Source organism: Schistocerca americana, chromosome 1, assembly GCF_021461395.2.
Source record: "Schistocerca americana isolate TAMUIC-IGC-003095 chromosome 1, iqSchAmer2.1, whole genome shotgun sequence".
Classification (NCBI taxonomy): Eukaryota; Metazoa; Arthropoda; class Insecta; order Orthoptera; family Acrididae; genus Schistocerca; species Schistocerca americana.
In genome coordinates, this window is record NC_060119.1 from 896,227,584 (window position 1) to 896,247,100 (window position 19,517).

At 38.9% G+C, this 19,517-nt stretch overlaps 1 protein-coding gene across 1 annotated transcript in view; it reads left to right on the forward strand.

Moving 5' to 3' along the window:
* LOC124594968 (sodium-dependent serotonin transporter) overlaps positions 1-19,517 on the forward strand; it is a 487,047-nt gene that overhangs the window by 440,015 nt on the left and 27,515 nt on the right. The window contains exon 11 of the mRNA XM_047133493.1: positions 2,028-2,228. Within this exon, the coding sequence (XP_046989449.1) occupies positions 2,028-2,228 (201 nt within the window). The remainder of the gene's footprint in view (positions 1-2,027; positions 2,229-19,517) is intronic.

The following is a 19,517-nucleotide window of genomic DNA, read 5'->3' on the forward strand; positions in this document are numbered from 1 at the left end:
AGAGAACGCAAAGTAACAAGACAAACTTTAAAACACACAAACAGAAGGTGTTAATTCAACAAACCTCAAAAACATGTTCATACGTGCTTCAAGGAATACGGGCCAGACAATAATGACAATTTAATTTATGGCCTGGAAGACTTTAAGCAACCAATTCGTCCAGTAATTTCCTACTAAGGAAATCGTTTAGGACTGGTGGTTGGCTAATACCCTTAGCACAGATTTAAGTAGCTGACGAGAATTTCGAATGAGGCAACAAGAGGCAGTAATACATTAAACCACGTTGTTACCACAGTTCATAGGCTGAAATTTTTCTCACAAAAAAAAAAAAAAAAAAAAAACACCTATCCATTATTCCAATGCCTTCTGTCATTATCCGGCGTGAGACTGAAGTCAGGGGCCACTGTATCGCTGAAAATGAAAACATTTCTCTCCAGTATCTCCAGAAATGCCGTCTCTTAGTGACCAATTTCGCTGCGATGCCATGCAGTCATGTTCTTGTGCAGATTATGATATCCGAAGAGACCACGACAGAAGAACATCACCACCTGCAGTCGTCGGCCTCAGTCACACTGTGCAACACAGTAATGTAACTACATGCCAAGAGGGGTGGCAGACAAAAGACGCTGGCATATCGTGCACTTTATAGAATAAAACTGAACATTACGCCGTCATCGTGACATAGTTCTGCGGTTAATGGAACTTTTTTACGGGATGACGATTGATAATTCTAAAAGAGATGATACTATGTAATAGTAAATGAAAGGAAATAAAATGTTTCATGCACAAAAATGACTCTTGTTTTCGTGAAAAATGAAGCAGTCTCTGCAGAAATAGCACTGAATTCCCTTCGCCGACTGGTCTGTGTACCGATAATCTGTATTCATTTAACGCCTTCCTAGACTAACACGGTGTACACATTGGTGCGCAAATTTTAGTGACAGTGACACCGATGATGAAAATGAATGAAAGGTGCGTCAAGTGAATTATAACAATGTAAAAGAAAATTGTCACTAAATTAAGTTCATTATCACGAAGTTAAGTATCTAGTGCCACAGAATTAGCCGTACTATAACTAAATTAAGTGACATGCCCACTTTTCGTACTACACTTTATAACTTCGACAGTTTTTTATTTCTTAATGTACTTTGTATTGAGTTAGCAGAGCAAGGTATTGGTCTCATACATGTGAAATATACAATTTCTAGATTGAATGTTATTTTGCTTTTTCGTTTATCATCCTTAATGTCACAAAGGTAGGCAAATTTACCCTATTTTGTCCCACAACATTTCGGATGTTCGTAACTTTCTGCTGCGCATTTCGGCGCACAGTCTTCAGATGTATACTTGCGAGAATACACTTGCGTGAACCGCGCAGGCGCATGCGTGGAGTACTAGTGTGATGTATATCGTGGTACCGATATACTGACATGTGGCAGTTCGCCCGAAATTTTATGGGATAATTCATAGGCCAGGAAAGTTTTCAATTTCACGTTCATTACTTTTGTTGTTCAAAATTTGCAATGATTGTTAGCAGTTTCCATAATTTGAACCCTGCAACGGTATGTGCTATGATTCAAAATTATCATACAGGTTGTGCTCTGAAAACAAAGGTTCGGGGTTTGTTGCCTGGTTGAGCACGCACTTTTAATTTGACAGGAAGATTTATTTTCAACAGTGTTTACATGCTTTATAAAAATGAAAACCGCTCTATTCGATGTACTGCTGAAGTATTACACTGTAAGATCTTTGGCGTTGCTAGAAAGAAAATAGTAATAGTAGAATAGCAAATATTATTAAGTGCAGTTATAAAACTACTTAAAATAACGTACATAACAAGTATTTACTACCCAATGGGAAATAACTGCAGCAGAGTATATAAATCCACCGATGATACCACAATTAGGAAAAAAATGTACCTATACAACGAAGGAAAAGAACATACTAGTGTAAATTAGTGTGGAGCTGAATGAAAGATGTATGAGGTGTTTGCGTATTTTTTGTACAAGTAGTGTGTGCACTTGCAGGGCGGCGAGTACCTGGTGAACCTGCTGAACGTGTACGGCCCGGGCATCTCGATCCTGTTCGTGGTGTTCGTCGAGGCGGTGGGCGTGTGCTGGTTCTACGGCGTCAGCCGCTTCTCCAGGGACATCGAGAAGATGCTCGGCCACCAGCCCGGCATCTTCTGGCGCGTCTGCTGGGCCTACATCAGCCCCATATTCATTCTCGTGAGTTCCCTCTCTCTGTCACACACATCCCAAGCATTTCAAGCAAAACCGTTTCTGTGAAGATTGGGAATGCCTTTACGAATAACGACACTGAACACTGCCCAGCAACTCTCTTTATTTTTTGGTGCAATAACTTTCCAACAGCCGCATCTATTGTAGAAATTTATTTTATGAATCAAATCGTTATGCATAACGATTTGAGTCACGGATCCAGTTATATGGCTCCTTCCTTGTATAGCGTTTTTACGACTATGACGTGTGGGGCATGAAGATGGCATCAATGTGATGCCGAAAATGGTAGCACATAAGAAGTTCATAAAATAAATTTCTGCAATACATACGGCTGTTGGTAAATCAAGAAATACATGCCAGCCGTTGTCCCACGGTCCATAATAGATCAACGAAGAAGACTCTCTTTATTAGTCAACATCAGTCATCATGCTTCACTTAGCATCATAAGAGGTTTCTCATGGTGTCGTTAATAACTATATATGTTTTTGACCGTGTTCCATCCGTCTGAGTTCCTAGCTCTCCCATTCTAGAGCTTTTCATCCCCCTGGAAGAGTCTTCCATGGCAACTATCGAACAGTGTTATGCTTGTTAGAACAAGCATTTAATAACGATGAGATATTGAGCATGAAACGAACAATAATAATAAATTCTGTTATCAGCCACAAATAATTCAGCAATGTCATTTCCACTTATAATGCTTATCGCCGGCAAAGTCGATATTAGCTAGGAAAGCATTTTGAGACTACAGATACTATAGCTCCAACTGACACTGCTGTTAAGGAGTACAATAATATCAACCCAGATCATATTTCAATGTACATGTTGTATCCGGGAATGGTTTTAGTGGAACCTTCACTATAATATCTAACAGGGGCACAGAACACCATACCTACAAATAATAACCTACCCTTTGGTAACGGCATTCATCCACTGCATAATCGAATGGAACTTTAGTAAATGGATGGCTAAGTTGCAGCAATGCTGAAGATCAGGTAAGCCCCACACTACATTTACTGACAGTACATTGCGCGGCACTTGTAGTACTCAATACAGCACGAGATCCTCCACTTGATTAAAAGAAGGTGAAACCAGAATTACTTGAAAGGTCTGCAGAGTCTTAACAATGTGAAAAATACATAATTGTTCCGCATTGACCATGCGCAGCTTACCACATCCCTATTCATTAAGTTTACTTATTGCAATAACTTTTCTTACAAATTAGTTTCTTTCGTTTTTCATCTCAACTTACGCCCTTGAGAATTTTACTGTGTGGCCGATTCAATCGCTTTTCTCTCCTCTTACAGCAAATATTTGTTAGAAATAAGTTTTTTCCTATAACGATGGCGCGCCGAAAATTAATATCTCTGAATTTTCTATGCGGAATCCCATAAAGCTTTTTAAGTAAAACAAGCGTCTTAAACATTCGACATTTTTATTCTTCATGTCCGCTCATTTATTTCACAACATAGTCAACCTGGCGACGAATACATTTCTCTCAACGAGTGCTTACTTTGTTGACATCATTGTGGGGTGCTGGATTTTGTTAACGGAACCACAACGTCATCTCTGCTTGCATCATTTCACCACTATCAAAGTGAAGTCCTCGAACGCATTCTTTAAATATTAGAAAGAGACTAAAATCGGAAGAGGCCAAGTATGAAGGATGATCGATGACAGTGAACCCAAGGCGTCGGATTGTTGCAGGTGTCGCAGCTGTGGTGTGTGGTATGGCATTATCATTCTGAAGGCTACGGTGCTCCAACTCGATTACAGTATGCTTTTTCTCCTACTTAAGTTACACACCGGCATGTAACACGCTACCATTCGGAGACCTCTAGCGGTAGAGGGCTGCTAGTACGTTGAATAAAGAGTGTGTTAATAATGTTCGCTTTATCTAAAAAGCTTTAAGGGCATTCATATAAAAATTTGGAGGCATTTGATTTTCAGCACGCCCTCATACGTTAGGACAGGATGACGAAGATTCGGCTGAGGATAGGTAATTGAGTGAAGTACACACATCGAGGAAGTCCTAGAGGAATTAGAGAATGATATTATGGATTTGGAAGAGATGGTATTGGGTGACATAAATGCATAGATGCGGAACAGAAGAGTAGGGACGGAAGAGATAACTGGTCCCTATGAATATGTGAAAAAGAAAGATGAAGGAGAGAAACTGACTAATTTTTGTGAAACGAATGCTTTTTTTTTGTGGACAGTAAAAAAATATGACCGAGGAGAGAGAAGGATGAAGACAGTCATTGACTACTTTCTGGTGGTAAAGTCAACTGATGTAGCTGGGAGAAACTTCTGAAGGAGATGATCAAGTAGTGGTGGAAAAGATGAGGATAGGTCAAATGGAAAGAATAAGTGGAGTAAGGGAGAAGAAAATTGAATTACCCAAACTAAAAGATAGAAAGCAACTGGTAAAGTTTAGGGAGTTACTTAAGATTAAAATCCTAAGCACTGAATGTAAAAGTGTGAAAGAGGAATGAGATAAATTGAAAGAGGTGTTTGTAAGCTCTGCACAGATTACCTGTGGCAGAGTGTCAGGAAGAGTGAAGAGTAAGGAGCCATCATGGTGGAATGAGCAGGTGAAAGAAATAGTGGCAAGAATGTAACAGTGACAAAAAGGAAGAAAACAAAATGATACACCAGGAAGACAAAAACAAATGTAAGAAAACGGTAGCGGAAGACAAGAGGGAAACCTGGGTGGAATTCACATAAGTGTTGTAAAAGAGTGTTAATGGGGAAAGGGGATGCTGTGTGGAATTACAAGAAGTAAGAGGTTGGAAAGTACTTCACAAAACTGGTGTAAGGAGAGAGTCAAGAGTTGATAACGTAATCAGAGGATATAATCGGCTGGACCTACTGGGCTACAGTGTTTATATAGGCTGGCGAGATGCATTTGGACACAAAATGGGTGACTGGAGGGTGGGGAAAGGAAATAATAATTCGAGCGTTGAAGACAGGAGACATGAACGTATGTGATAACTATCGAGGGATCACACCCAAATCACAAGTGGTAAAAATAATAGCAAGGATACTGTAAATAAGATTGGTGGAAAAATTTTAGGGTGAGTTAAAAGATAAGCAGTACGGCCTTCGACACATCAGAGGAATAATCGATCAAATCTTTAGTATAAAATAGACGATGGAAAGGCATAGGAAATATGGGCAAGAGCTGGTGATGACATTTCTTGACTTAATAAAGAGAAAAGGAATGGGAAACCTTGAAGAGAAGGGGAGTTAAAAAAACAAACAATTGAAATTCTTCAAACAATGTGTGACAGGAAGCTTCAGCTGCGTACAGAGCCAAGCTGGAAGAGCTGATTGGTTTTTTAAAAAAGTTATGAGACTGGGATAAGGAAATGTGACGTCATTATTGTTATTTGCAGTGGTGAGAGAGAAAATCACGAAAGAGACAAAAGAAGCTTTTAGTGAAAGAGAGATGAAGTTATTGCTATTGCCAAAGATATTGTGTTGTGGGGAACCAACAGTATAGAAGTACAAGAACAACTGGATACATCAAATGAAAAAAAAAATTGAGAAATATGTCATGAAATATAGTGTGGAGGAAAGTAAGAGCACGAGGGTGACTAGAGGAGATGAGGAAGAGAAAGAACAAATAAATATTGAAGAGCTGGAAGTTGAAATTGTGGACAACTTCAAATATTTAGGAAGTGAGATAAATCAGAACGCAAGGATGGAGGTAGAAATTTGGGAAAGGGTGCAGTACCTGAGTCTCATAAAATCATGAAACGACTAGAAAAATACAAGGGCAGCTGCAGAAGGGGAGAACTGATAAATCAGTTTTTGCGGAACATGCTTTGCAGTCAAGAGGCCGTCGGATTCGATTTGATAAGACTCGAGTACAGACGCCCGAAAGCAGATATTATAAAAACCTATAGAGTTTACTAAACGCCCAGTAACTTTAATCGGAAGGAGGAGGGCGTGAAATTGAATTATACCTGCATTCTGGTACTGAAGAAGATGTATTCCAGTCTTCCACCATGCGGTGATAGCAATAGCGGACGACAGCAGCTGTCAAAGGCCGATTTATTGGGATTGAGTTGTTAAAACTTGTGAAGTCGCGTCTCTACGCGGGAGCACGAGGAAACGGAATTTGCGTTCAGTCAGTAGCGAGCAAGGTTTTGCAACGAAACAAGCATATCCCCCCTTGATTATGTCCTCCGCAGATGGGGACGAAATGTTGGATTTCACGGCACAATAGACCAGATTACTTTAATAAGTGCCTCTAGCGGAAGGGTGGTTACCTGTGAATGTAGAGCATACCTAAACATTTAACGACTGTTGAACACCTTTTAGCGCTGTTGACCCTCCCTCCGCACCACCCACCCCTCTTGTGACGGCACAGAAAGCGGCGGCGGTTGGCAGCAGCAGGGCGTAATTTCCGGGGCGGTCTGTGCGTTCCGCCGCGTTGGCCGTTAGCGACAAACTATGCGGCGCCCTCGCTACAGCAGATATGTCCGGCCCTGCCAGGCGCGCCGAAATGGCCTCAAAGCGCCGCTGCACCGATAAAATACGCCAAAAGTTGGCAACATTACCGTTAAAGATACCTGCGCCGCCAACGCCTTACCACCACAGCAGAATCTAAGAATCACTTTTTCGAACAGTCGTTGTTCTTACCGCTCCAATAACAGTGCATCATAGCAATTACAGGGTTATGTTAGATGATATTTCCATCCAGCTAATACTGTGTAAGGCAGCCTGTTATATCCAAAACAGCCTGAATCATCTGTGCATTCGAGGTCATTTAAGAGTTGTGTTCCTAGTAAGTCGTCCAGAAAATCCATTAACAAACAAGTAAGCCATGGATAACTAAGGGAATTAAATTCCCGTAAGAGAAGGAGATAACTTTATATAAAAGCCACAATAAGCAAAGATTCGAAATTAATTAACTACAACAAAAATACTATAATCGTGCAGAAAAGTCATTAAAATGTCAAGAAGTATGTACATCCTAACAGAAGATTATAATCATATGGGATACTGACAAATAGGAGACACAACGGCCAGTAAGTGTTCACGATAGCATAGCAAAAAAATTAAATGACAGTGCGAAACTTTTAAAAATCACTTTTTAAATGTAGCATCAAAAATAAGATTAAATGTTTCGATTGAGGAAGCAAGAGAATACATTAAAAATGTCATTCCACAAGACTTTAAGCAGCTATAAGTACCACTAAAATCATTCAGCGAAATTAACAGAATTATAAAAATTCTAAAAAACAAAAGGAAATTTCAAACACAATTCTGAAAATTTGTTCCGACTTAATAGGAATATTCTTTACTGATATATATAATGCATCACTGGCACAGGCAATTTTTCCAGATGGATTAAAATATGCAGCTGTTAAACCTCTTTGTAAGAAAGGTGACAAGAAAGAAATAATTACAGTCCAGTTTCCTTATCGACTTTTTTCCAAAATATTCGAAATAGTAATGTATTCAAGAGTACCCTCACATTTAAGAAGAAACAATTTACTCACCATATCACAGTTTAGATTCCAAAAGTGTTGCTCAACTGAGAATGTTGTTTACACTGTCACTGTCAAATATTATAAGCCTTAAATAATGAAATATCGACTTGTATTTTCTGCAACCTTTCTAAGGTTTTCGATTTTGTAGATCATGTTACACTCTTATAAAAACTCAGATTTTGTGGAATTGATGGTTTCACACACAACTGGTTTGAATGATACTTAACAAATAAAATGCAAAAAAGTTGTGCTAAATAACTAAAAAAATGTTGGAACTTCAGTTACTGGGAAGAAATCACAAAGCGAATCCCACAGGGCTCAATTTTAAGTCCACTCTTACTCCTTACTGACGATCTTCTACTTAACATGCAACAGGCAGGACTGATACTTTTAATAAAAGATTCTAGTGTTGTAATAAATCCCATTAGAGAGAAAACAATAAAAAGGATGAAGTTTCTGAAATAATTATTAAATAGTTGATGATGCACTTCTCCTTCATGAAATTCGTCATAAAATATCCGTTACAGTTTTAGAAAATAGTGCTGTCTCTACCTCCTACACCAGAGGAACAACTTGCCTTTATTACCTGTTATTAAATATGTTAGTGATTCAGAGGAGTTCAACATGCAGCAAAAAAAAATTTTATCAGTTGCCTAATGATATAAGGATTCAAGGCTTTGCAACTACAAGTCTAAGAAGCCCACCTTGCATAGGGTATCGGATGGGTCACAGGTGGCAGATAGTGAACATTCCATCAGATATGGTGTAGAGCTGTGAATACAGAATAAGGAGTCCCAGACCAAGGCAAAAGTGAAACCATATCCACTTTGCATCTGTCTTGTAGCAAGTCGCAAAGTTCTCAGCATCTTTTCAGCAGTGGTGCAGCTGAAATTTATATTCTGGTACTAACCCTTCCAGACTTAACACTTAGTTCACTTAGTGAGTCTGCTCAGCCCTACCTGACCCCAGGTACAATCTTCATGGAGAATATTGATAATCACAGTATTACCCCAGGTGGTCAATCCACCACCAGTATTACTGGCACCACTAGTCTTTCGGATTCTGGGGCAGCTAGGTTAAAATGCAGTGTGATTCAACACAGGAAGTTGGAGTCCTCTGATCAACTTAAAACCAAAACAAATACATTTTTTTGCAACAGTTAACATACAAACACTTTTACAACCAAGTAAACTTCATAAATTGGGAGATATATTAAAAGAACTGAAGTTTCAAATTTTGGCACTTCAAGAAACATGAATTATGGACAGTAGCACGATGATTTCAGTAATTATCGTCTTTTTAAAAGTAAAACTCATAAAAGAACATATTGTAATACACCACATATGGGAATTGTTTTTGCAGTCCCCATAAGTATTTTAAATTCAATGACGGAGGTAAAACCGATTAATAAGTCGGGAACGGTTGAAAATATCATCACTGCTGAAATAACCCCATCTGTAACAATCGACCCTGACAAAAACCAATCCAACAGTTGGCAAAGCCTAAATGAAAAATACATCAAAACAGCACAAAATTTAATTTCGCTTCGAAAGAAGCAAAAACACCCTTGGTGGAATGAGGATTGTGGAACAACAATTAAGTCTAGGAATGAGACATTCAAAAATTAGAATAGTAACAAAATTGAAAATACACAAAAAACCATTATACGTACAACACCCTTCTAACTGTAAAAAAAGAAATATCTACATTAATTCGACAAACTAAAAGAAATTACGAAAATGCTCAACATTTAAAATTCGAGGAAGAATTTCAAAAGAAAATTACAAGGAACATTTATAAAATATTCAAAACAAAACTAACCGGTTGCCAACCTCAAAGCCTTTGCTTCATAAATGAAAATGGCGGTTTGGCTCTTAACAACCAGAAAAAGTGTAAGGTACTTGCTAATTATTTTGAAAAACTTTTAAAATATCCAGAACTAGCGTACGAATTCCAATCACAGAAAACTAATAACACCAACCCTAACTCTAAAGAGCCTGACGAAATCGAAATAACTAAACAAATTAAGAGACTTTAAAACAATAAAGCAGATGACGCTATTGAAGAACTACTAAAATCATTGGCCCTAACACCGTAAAAGAGGTCACTCAACTAATAGGACATGTCTGGCATACTGATAAATACCTGAGGACTGGAAAAATTCCTAATTCATCCATTGCATAAAAAAGAAGATAGTACAGATATTAATAGTTACTGAGGAACCTTTCTTCTCCCAGTCACATACAAAATTCTCTCGCAGTGTTTAGTTGATTGAGCCCAAGAACAGTTGCAACACAGAACTGGTGAATACCAAGAAGGCTTTAGGCCAAACACATCCTGTCCAAAACAAATTATTAATTTAAAACTAATCCTTAGACGCCAATGGATTACCAGTAACAATATCGTCTGTACATTTGTGGATTTCAAAAAGGTCAACGACTTAGTTCGTTGTGAATCTCTTCACCAAATTTTAAAGAAACAAGAGCCAGATAATAAAACTCTAACACTGATTAAGAAAACGAAAACTGAACACTAGCTCTGAAAAATTCATGGGAGAAAATTCTGAGCCATTTGATTTAAAGACTGGTGTTAAATGGGTAGATAGATTCTCTCAATTACTGTTTAACTGTATTTCAGAATGGCGAGTGCAAAAGTCGAGTCAAAATATAGATCAATAAATCAAATTAGGCAGAAGTTATACTGGAGTAGATTTCCTCGCCTTTGCAGATCATCCAGCACTTTTAACTAGGTATATTACCACAGCTCAAAAACAAAATTGAGATTCTTAAAGAAGTTGCGAAAAACGTAGGACTACAAATATCATTCGAAAAAACGGAATATATGACATGCAACAACCAAGCTTCAAAATTTGTGAACACGAAACTGTGAACGCGCCACTTTTAGATAGCAATGCAGTTTGCAAGGAACACTTTGCATGGACCTTGGTTTCACAGCCGCAGTGGCCGAGAGGCTCTAGGCGCTTCAGTCCGGAACCACGCGGCTGCTACGGTCGCAGGTTCGAATCCTGCCTCAGGCATGGATGTGTGTGATTGCCTTAGATTAGTTAGGTTTACGTAGTTCTATGTCTAGGGGAGTGATGACCTCAGATGATAAGTCCCAAGTCCCATAGTCCTATGAGCCATTTGATTTGGTTTCACATTTCATAACAACATACATCATACACGAAAAGATATTTCCGTATTTTTTCATAACTTTTGGCATTCTAAAAACATAACCTGGTACAAACTATGCGCATATAGACAATTACGTAGATTTTTGTTAGTTCTGTTGCCACGTAATCGTGACTCAATTAGTTTCATGATCGAAATAAGCATATCATTCACATATGTTGATTGCAATATTGTATCAAGTTTGCAACCTCATTATGGGGACGTGGAACCTCTTCCCAAGGAAAACAATGTAGAGCTCCTGCAATGGTTTATCCTAAAAAAGTTGGTCTTTTAAACGTTAATTGCGCTAGGGATCGATCGGTCCCGTCTGCACAAGTAGAGGAGCGCATTCAACTGAAACATCAAACAGGCTCGAAAGCAACTCAAAGACAAGTGTGGGACTGGCAGTGTCCTCATAACGTTTAGACTACTGTTCCTGTAATTCCTTCAACGCCACAATGAAGTCGCGGTTTCTGTAACGCCCATGAGCTCAGGGAAATGGATGGTTTTTTGGTCAGTCACCCCTTCCACATTGCGATTTTCTTTTTAAATGCATCCCCACCAAATCATAAATCATCTTACTGTCAAGTCCACTTGCAGTGAGAGGTCTGGAATCGATTCTGAATGTCCTTATTTCCCTTCCTGCTTTTCTTTTTGCTTCAGAAACTCAACAATACAGGGTCTTAAGACAAAAAACAGTTGCAGTTATGCACCTGGATTTAGCCTACTTTCTTTGCAGTAATATATAACGTCTCCATACTCTTCGTTCAATTCCGTTTAAAGCTGTTGCAACTGATCATGTAATAATGCTTGGAACTTCAGAAAATTTACTATTCATACCACTAATTTCATCTGTGCTCCGTGCCTGCTAATTTAACAGAAAGGGCATTTTGCTGTACAGAACAATCAGTGCCATACAAATTTGTCGGTCGTTGTAATTTTTTACTCTTTCTTCAAAAAATAAATATTACTCTTTTTGCATGGTGTTGTAGTGCCATCCATAACAAATCTGTAATACCCGTCTATTATGTGACTGTATGATAGATATTGAGAATTTTCTTCCTTTTCTCCTGTGATTTCCATTCATTTTCAATGGTTGGGATGATAGATCGATAGACTGCCTCTTTTTGCGCAACCAACCACTGGACCTTTGAACTCCTTTATGCTACGAATAAATAGCGAATGATAAACAGCGCTGATATCACGATTCTGCGGAACTGAAGAAAGTCGTGGCGACCGCAAAATACCACACCTAATACTGGAAGAAAGAGCGTCGCATCTCACTACTAATGAAATGTTGCGCTGTATCAAGTACAGTAGTTTCGAGGAGGACCGCGCAACGCTGACATGTGCGAGACAGGCCGAGCCTCGGACTGCACGCATACAGAACATCGTGCGTGCGTCAAGTTTTACACGCATGGTCTACATGATCAGAGGAAGGGAAGAATGCAACGAAAGTCTCACAGGGCCACATCACGTATTCTCATTGGTTTATTTTGTAACCCATGCAGTGCTGAAATCCTTACCTGTATTTCCAAATACATCTCTAGCAGTTCCCAGTGCAGTGTTTTCGTTAACACACTTAAGCTCAGTGACTACTTTAATGACAACAATAGTCACTCGACCTGGAACAGTATCAGAGCAATGACAAGTGCATATCTCACAATAATTACTTGGAAGATGGACATTTGGTATATTGGCTATATTGACAAAAGAAGTCTCAAGAAGGCTTAACTAGTAAAGTTTAAACCGGTGATGTGTGTCCAAAAATTATGAGATATTAACTGTATTTTCGTTGCTCTTTGTGATAAAATGCTGACACGGTGATTATATTTTGTTGTAACTATATTGGAAGTACCAAAGAATTTGAACTATGTATCACTGCATACTGATGCCTTACACCACATCTATAACTTTTTTGCTTAACTATTGCTTCACCATCATTGTTCCTTCTAGTCCCATTGTTGAGCATATTATACCTTATTTTGTTAATTTTTTGGGCTTTGTTACTGTAATACGCATCCAGTACTTGCATAATTCTCAACAATTCTTTTGTACATACCTGCAGCTGTATCATAGCAAGCGTGTGCCTACAAGACCTAAACCAAATTAACAATTACAATAATACATAGCTTAAATTGATTGTAGTATCACTCGCTATCTGTACCTTTAGACCTTTATATATGTTTTTACAGTGGGACTGTGAATAATATACAGGTTGTTTCAAAACAGAGTCATCCAGTTCCATTAGACTATATCTTCTAAATGAATGAAGATAAGAACTTGATATAAATTGTAGTTTTTATTTCCCAAAGAACAGTGTCTTTCACTGGCATGAATATAGACGTTGGAAGCACTTTTTTTACAGTTAAGATTAGAATTAAAGTATTAACTTCTTTTACAAATTTTCGCTGTTCCCACGACGAGAAGCACGACAAAAATCCAGACGTTGTCTTAAAAAAAGCCAGGGTTGGCACGCAAAAAAGTGTTCTTTCACTAGGATAATGCACCATCCCACACATCAGCGAAAACAATGACGAAAATGCATGAATCGGGCTTTGAACTGGTTCCTCATTCACACTATTCACCTGACTTAGCAGCAAGTGATGTCTTCCTGTTTCCTAAATGGAATGTTTGGATTTCTGGGAAGAAATTTTCATCGAACGAGGAAGTCGTAGTTGCAGTCAACGAATATTTTGCAGAGTTTGACAGAACCTATTTTTCAGATGGAATGAAAATACTGGAGGATCGCTAGACTACGTGTATATCCCTCAAAGTAGACTATGTCGAGAACTAAGGTGAGCTGTTTACGAAACCAATCATTTTTCTTCCATTTTTACCAGACTTATCAAACCACCCTTGTATATGCCCGTTACGGCCGGCGGTGCAGTGCAGCACCCTCGACAAAAATCCTACACCACAGGTGTAATTGAGCTACGCATGTTGAAACTCAAAACACAAAATGCCTTTTGTTCGAAGCAAAGTGTGAGGTAGCTGCGCCAAGTAGAGCACTACCAGCAACCACATGATCCGGCAGTAAACAGCTGTCTCAAAGTGAATTTAGTTTTGAAATGGCAATATAAAATGCACCCCCAGTTATTAATTTCATTCATAATATAGTCTTGCGAAATTGTATGAACCTTCTCGAAGCACCTGGTGTTTTGCCGTTCGTTCTCCTCGATATGGAGTCTGTAGTGCGCGATTGACCACACAACCATTTTCATCATATAGTAACATTTCGTAATTAGCTCATCTGATGATACATACTGCGAAACACGTCGAGAAAACAGAACAATAACAGACTCCAGTTACATAAATTCTTCTGTGATTCAACATTTCTTGGAGGCGATTGCTGACAGCTGATGAGTATTTCATAAAATACGTGGCATGTGGATGTCTATATATCCTTTATTGTCGCTACCGGTTACAATTAATAGCCATAACTACAGTGTGTGTCTAAAGGAAACAACATATAGCAACCAGAAGCGCACTATCAGCTGTGCATAAAGTTGCATAATCAAATATCTGTAAAAGCCGATATCTAATTAAAGTATCACGTCACGCCATATCAATATGGCAATGTTATAGAGACGGCCCCAACAGAACTGCTGAACATCAAAATAACAAACATGAATCCATACTCAAGAGTTGGTGTGTCAGGTGTAAAAGCACGGTTATAACTAATCATATACTAACAGTAAACAAATCAAACAGTAATCCACTGTAGACGTGTGTTATAAAAAGTAAAACATGGTAAAGATATAGATAACTGCTGGTTCACGCATGAAAATTACTAAGATATATTTCAAAACATCGGCTGTAGACAAAGAAATTTGATAAATATATAATATGAAAGCACAAGTCAATTTTACGGGAGTATAATGAAGCAAGAAAAAAAATTGTAAACTCTCACAGCCAATAGTGTAATAAGTTAAAAAGTGTAATAACATAAATAGATATTTAAAAACAGACAACGAAAATATAGAAAGTGTGAGTAGTAGCACTACATTCTGATATCGTAACTATATTATTAAATGTAAAAAGGAAAGTTGTGTGCTATTGTTTGCTGGGAGTCCCGAAGGGACGTTCAGCCGACTAACTGAAAAGCTTTTTCTCTATTTCACGCAATGGCGCCTTACCTATGCGAAGTGTGGGAATTTTTGGTTTTAAATACATGTGATAAGCATGCACTCGTAGTCCAGGGGAAGCCGGCACGGTAGTTCACCATGTTCGGTCAGAAGGTTAGCTGCCCTCTGTAATAACTTGAACAGGTGTCAAGGGACGTCAACCCCGGGCAAATGCAATGAACATTAACGAACGAAATGAGATTAACAAAAAAAAAGGGTAGCGTCTATGATGAATAATCAAAACATCCTCGGTCCCGGGTTCGAAATCCACCACAGCTTAAATTTTGATTAATAGTCAGCATTGGCAACCGAAGACTTCCGGCATAAGAAGTTACGCTCATTCTACCAACGGCCTTGTCAAAGAGGGTAGAGAAGCGGATAGAGGTTCAGAGCACGCTCTTGGACTTGGAGTGGGAAACTGCCACTAAAGGCGGAAGAATCAACAATGATCAACGGCATGAGGATGCAGAAGGCAATGGAAACCACAGCTTTAAAGACAAATAATGTGTATCCGCAGGGCATGTGGCCTGCAATTGAAAAAGTGACATGATGATCTCATTGGCAAAAGATTTCGGAATAGTTCTTCATTCGGACCCCGAGGAGGGGATTGCCAAGGGCGAGGTGACCATGAGAAAGAAAGAAAAACGCCCTTCGAGTCGGAGCGTGGAATGTTAGAAGCTTGAACGTGGTAGGGAAGCTAGAAAATCTGAAAAGGGAAATTCAAACACTCATTCTAGATATAGTAGGGGTCATTGAAGTGAAATGGAAAGAAGACAAGGATATCTGGTGAGATGAGTATAGGGTAATATCAACAGCAGCAGAAACTCGTATAACGGGAGTAGGATTCGTTATGAATAGAAAGGTAGAGCACAGAGTGTGTTATTGCGAACTGTTTGGTGATAGGGTTGTTCTTATCAGAATCGACAGCAAACAGCCACCGATAACAATAGATCAGGTACACATGCCGACGTCGCAAGCTGAAGACGAAGAGACAGAGAAAGTATATGAGGATATCGAAAGGGTAACACAGTACGTAAAGGGAGATGAAAACCTAATACCCGGGGGACTGGAAGGCAGTTGCAGGGGAAGAAGTGGGAGAAAATGTTACAGGAAAATATGGGTTTGGACAAGGAATGAGAGAGGAGAAAAACTGAGTTCTGCAATAAATTTGTGCTAGTAATAGCGAATACTCTGTTCAAGAAGCACAAGAGAAGGCGGTATACCTGGAAAACGCTGAGTGATACTGGAAGATTTCAATTAGTTACATCATGGTCAGACAGAGATTCCGAAATCATATATTAGACTGTAAGGCGTACCCAGGAGCAGATATAGACTCAGATCACAAAGTAGTAGTGATGAGGAGTAGGCTGAAGTTTAAGAGTCTAGTCAGCAGTGGCGTAGCGTGGTTGTAAAGGTTGGGGAGACTTTACAGTTATTAAAGGGAGACAAAATAGTACAATAAACAATAATTCAAACAAATGAAACAAAATGCATCAAATAAAACAACAAGAACATCTACTACTACTACTACTACCACTGCCACTACCACCGCCACTAATAATAATAATAACTAACTTGTTCAAGAAACGATGACAAATTTGTAGAACTCCAGCAGCAAGAGAAGAGCACTTATACTTTCTTGTACACAAATGCAATGCGCCTGTCTTTTCTTTACACGAATAAGTCTATAACTCGGTCTACAAAGATCTGATCACTGGATAGCTCTCCAAGTAGTGTCTTTTCTATTGCTAACGCGCTCAAATACGATAGCCGGGTGTTGGATATTGAATTCCTTAAATAATTCTTCACTCGTTTACGAGTACTCTTGCTTCGTTCTATGCTTGCTATAATTGCAGGTAGGGTCAAAACCAAACGCAGGAACTTCGTTGTTTCTTCATTAACAGAGTTTAAATCATTGTTGACAATGTATTTTAAGAGGATTCTTGGAGATTGGAGATAAGTGCTTTTTCTCATCAGCGTATATGTTACACAGTTCATTCTCAAGTTGTTCTTTTTCGTAAAAAGGGTACTGTTCTAATAACTGAAGCAGTTTCAACTTTGGGAATTCTTTTTGATATTTTGGGAAACACTTTTCGTTCAGAAGTTCAACAAACTAAATTTGGGATAAAGTCTTTAAATCTTTCCGTCTGAACAATTTGCAAATCCAGTAGTATCTCGTAAGTTAGTGCCCTGAGAGATTTCTTTTGACTGTCACAGAATGATAAGTTGCCATTCAAACACAAGCTGCATTTAATGCATTCATGAACGAATGTTTCCGTTCTTAATTGTCATACGTTTCTCAAAACAGTTCTTATTTCGTCGTGCTAAGCAGTTATACTGACAAATTTTGACTGAAGAACGTTAAAGAGATGATCAACATAAACAAAGCACCCTCGGTAGAAGCAAAGCAAGTAGACAAACGTAGGATCATCCATTCGTCGTTTCATTCCCATAGCACAGCTCAAAGATTCTGGGTCCCATTGAGAATCTATCATCAATTATGTAATTAAAAACACTATATAACTCTGAGAAATGACTAGATATTGTTGAAACTACCCTGGAAAGAAAGTTTCAGCAGGTGTTGCTTGCATGTGGCAGTTTAAATCCTTCCTCAGTTAGCAATACAGTTCGTTTTGATGATTTGCTTACAAACATGCGTACTTGTCATATGATTTTGGAGGCATGCAACAGTATTAAATTCAGGTGGTGTGCGTAACAATGAATAAACAGCGCATAGAGACAGAACTGCTTCACCAATTGTTGTAGTCCTCTTTCCCTGCCCGCCATTACTGAAGCGCCATCATATGTTTCGCTAACCACTTTTCCTTCCACATTCCATTCTTTCAATACTGCATGAATAATGTTTGACAAATCTTCAGCAGTTTTATCTCCAGAAACATCGTAAAATCCAACGAATCTTTCCTCAGTTTTGTCTGCAATACAATCCCTGAATATTATAACCATTGACTCTTGCACGACATGTCTAATGTTTCATCAGCCAGACTCGAAATAAATTGCAGTTCTGAATTTCAGATTTTATTTCCTCATTAACTGCCAGAGTCATCACTTCTATTAAATCATTCTGTATTTCTGGAGAAGTTCCTTTAAAGGTTACAGATGATGACAGATGGTCTCGGGCTAACTGCTCTCCTTGAGCTAGTAAATCTAACAATTCCAAATAGTTACCGTTGTTGGTAGAGGATTCGTCTTCTCGATGGCCACAAAACGCTAGTTCTTGTTTACAAATAAATACAATTGCCTGAATAAGACGAGCCAATGCTCTCCTGCTGGATGCAACTTGTTCGTCGTATTTGGTGCTGTCAGGCGAGCGGCTTCAGAAAAGGCGTGCTCAATTCTACTTTTACCCAATAACTGAAATGATTCTTTTTTCTGCAGGTGGCGTTTTGATATCTGATGCTTTTGCGTTTTGCTGTCAAAGATCTTTATGGTACAAATTCCCTCATTGCACCATTCCTTTTCACCACAAAACAGGAGACATATATAACAATATAATCTGTTATTAACCGCATTCGCACACACAAGTATACTTTTCGTACCAGGCTGTCTGAAAAGTGCGCTTTTGTTTAGCTTCACCTAAAACTACACTGAGTATAGGAGTAGGTCGTTTGTCTTTCAGTTCCCACTTTTTTCGTTCGTTAACGTAGAAAAAGGCGTTTTCAATAAAAAAATTTATAAGTTGTTCAGTTGCTGGCGACACGATGAAAGTATGCACTAAAATCACACAAGAATGACTATGAACACAAACCGCGCGACTGTTCACTTCCATGTTAAAAGCCAGCATAGAAGCGGCAGAGACTAGTCTCGATACCTGCTAGCAAGTGAAGCGCACCGGCCTTCGTGGAACAGGGGAGGTGGAGGGGAGCCAAGAATGCCAGGTAAGGGAAGGGCGGCAGAGACTGGGAGCAGTCGAGTCTCAAAACAGGCAAATACACCAATACTCAGGGTGCGGCGCGGGCTACAAACCTGATGTCTTTGCGCATTTAGAGCTCTTAGTAGAAAGTTGTTTATATTTTTGTTATGAATTACTATTGCATCTTTTTTAAGCAGGAATATAGGGAAGACTATGTCTCGAAGTCTCCCCTCACGCTAGGCCACTGCTAGTCAGGAAGAATCAGTAAGGTAGGAAGTGGGATACAGGAGCACTAAGGAATGAGAAGATACGCTTGAAGTTCTATGAAGCTGTAGATACAGCGATAAGGAATAGCTCAGTTGGCAGAACAGTTGGGGAGGAATGGACATCTCTGAAGAGGGCAATCACAGAAATTGGAAAGAAAAACATACGTAGAAAGAAGGTAGCTCCGAAGAAACCGTGGATAACAGAAGAAATACTTCAGTTGATCGACGAAATAGGGAAGTACAAAAATGTTCAGGGGTGTTTAGGAACACAGAAATACAAGTCAGTCTGGAATGAAATAAATGGGAAGTGCAGGGAAGCTAAAGCGAAATTACTACATGAAA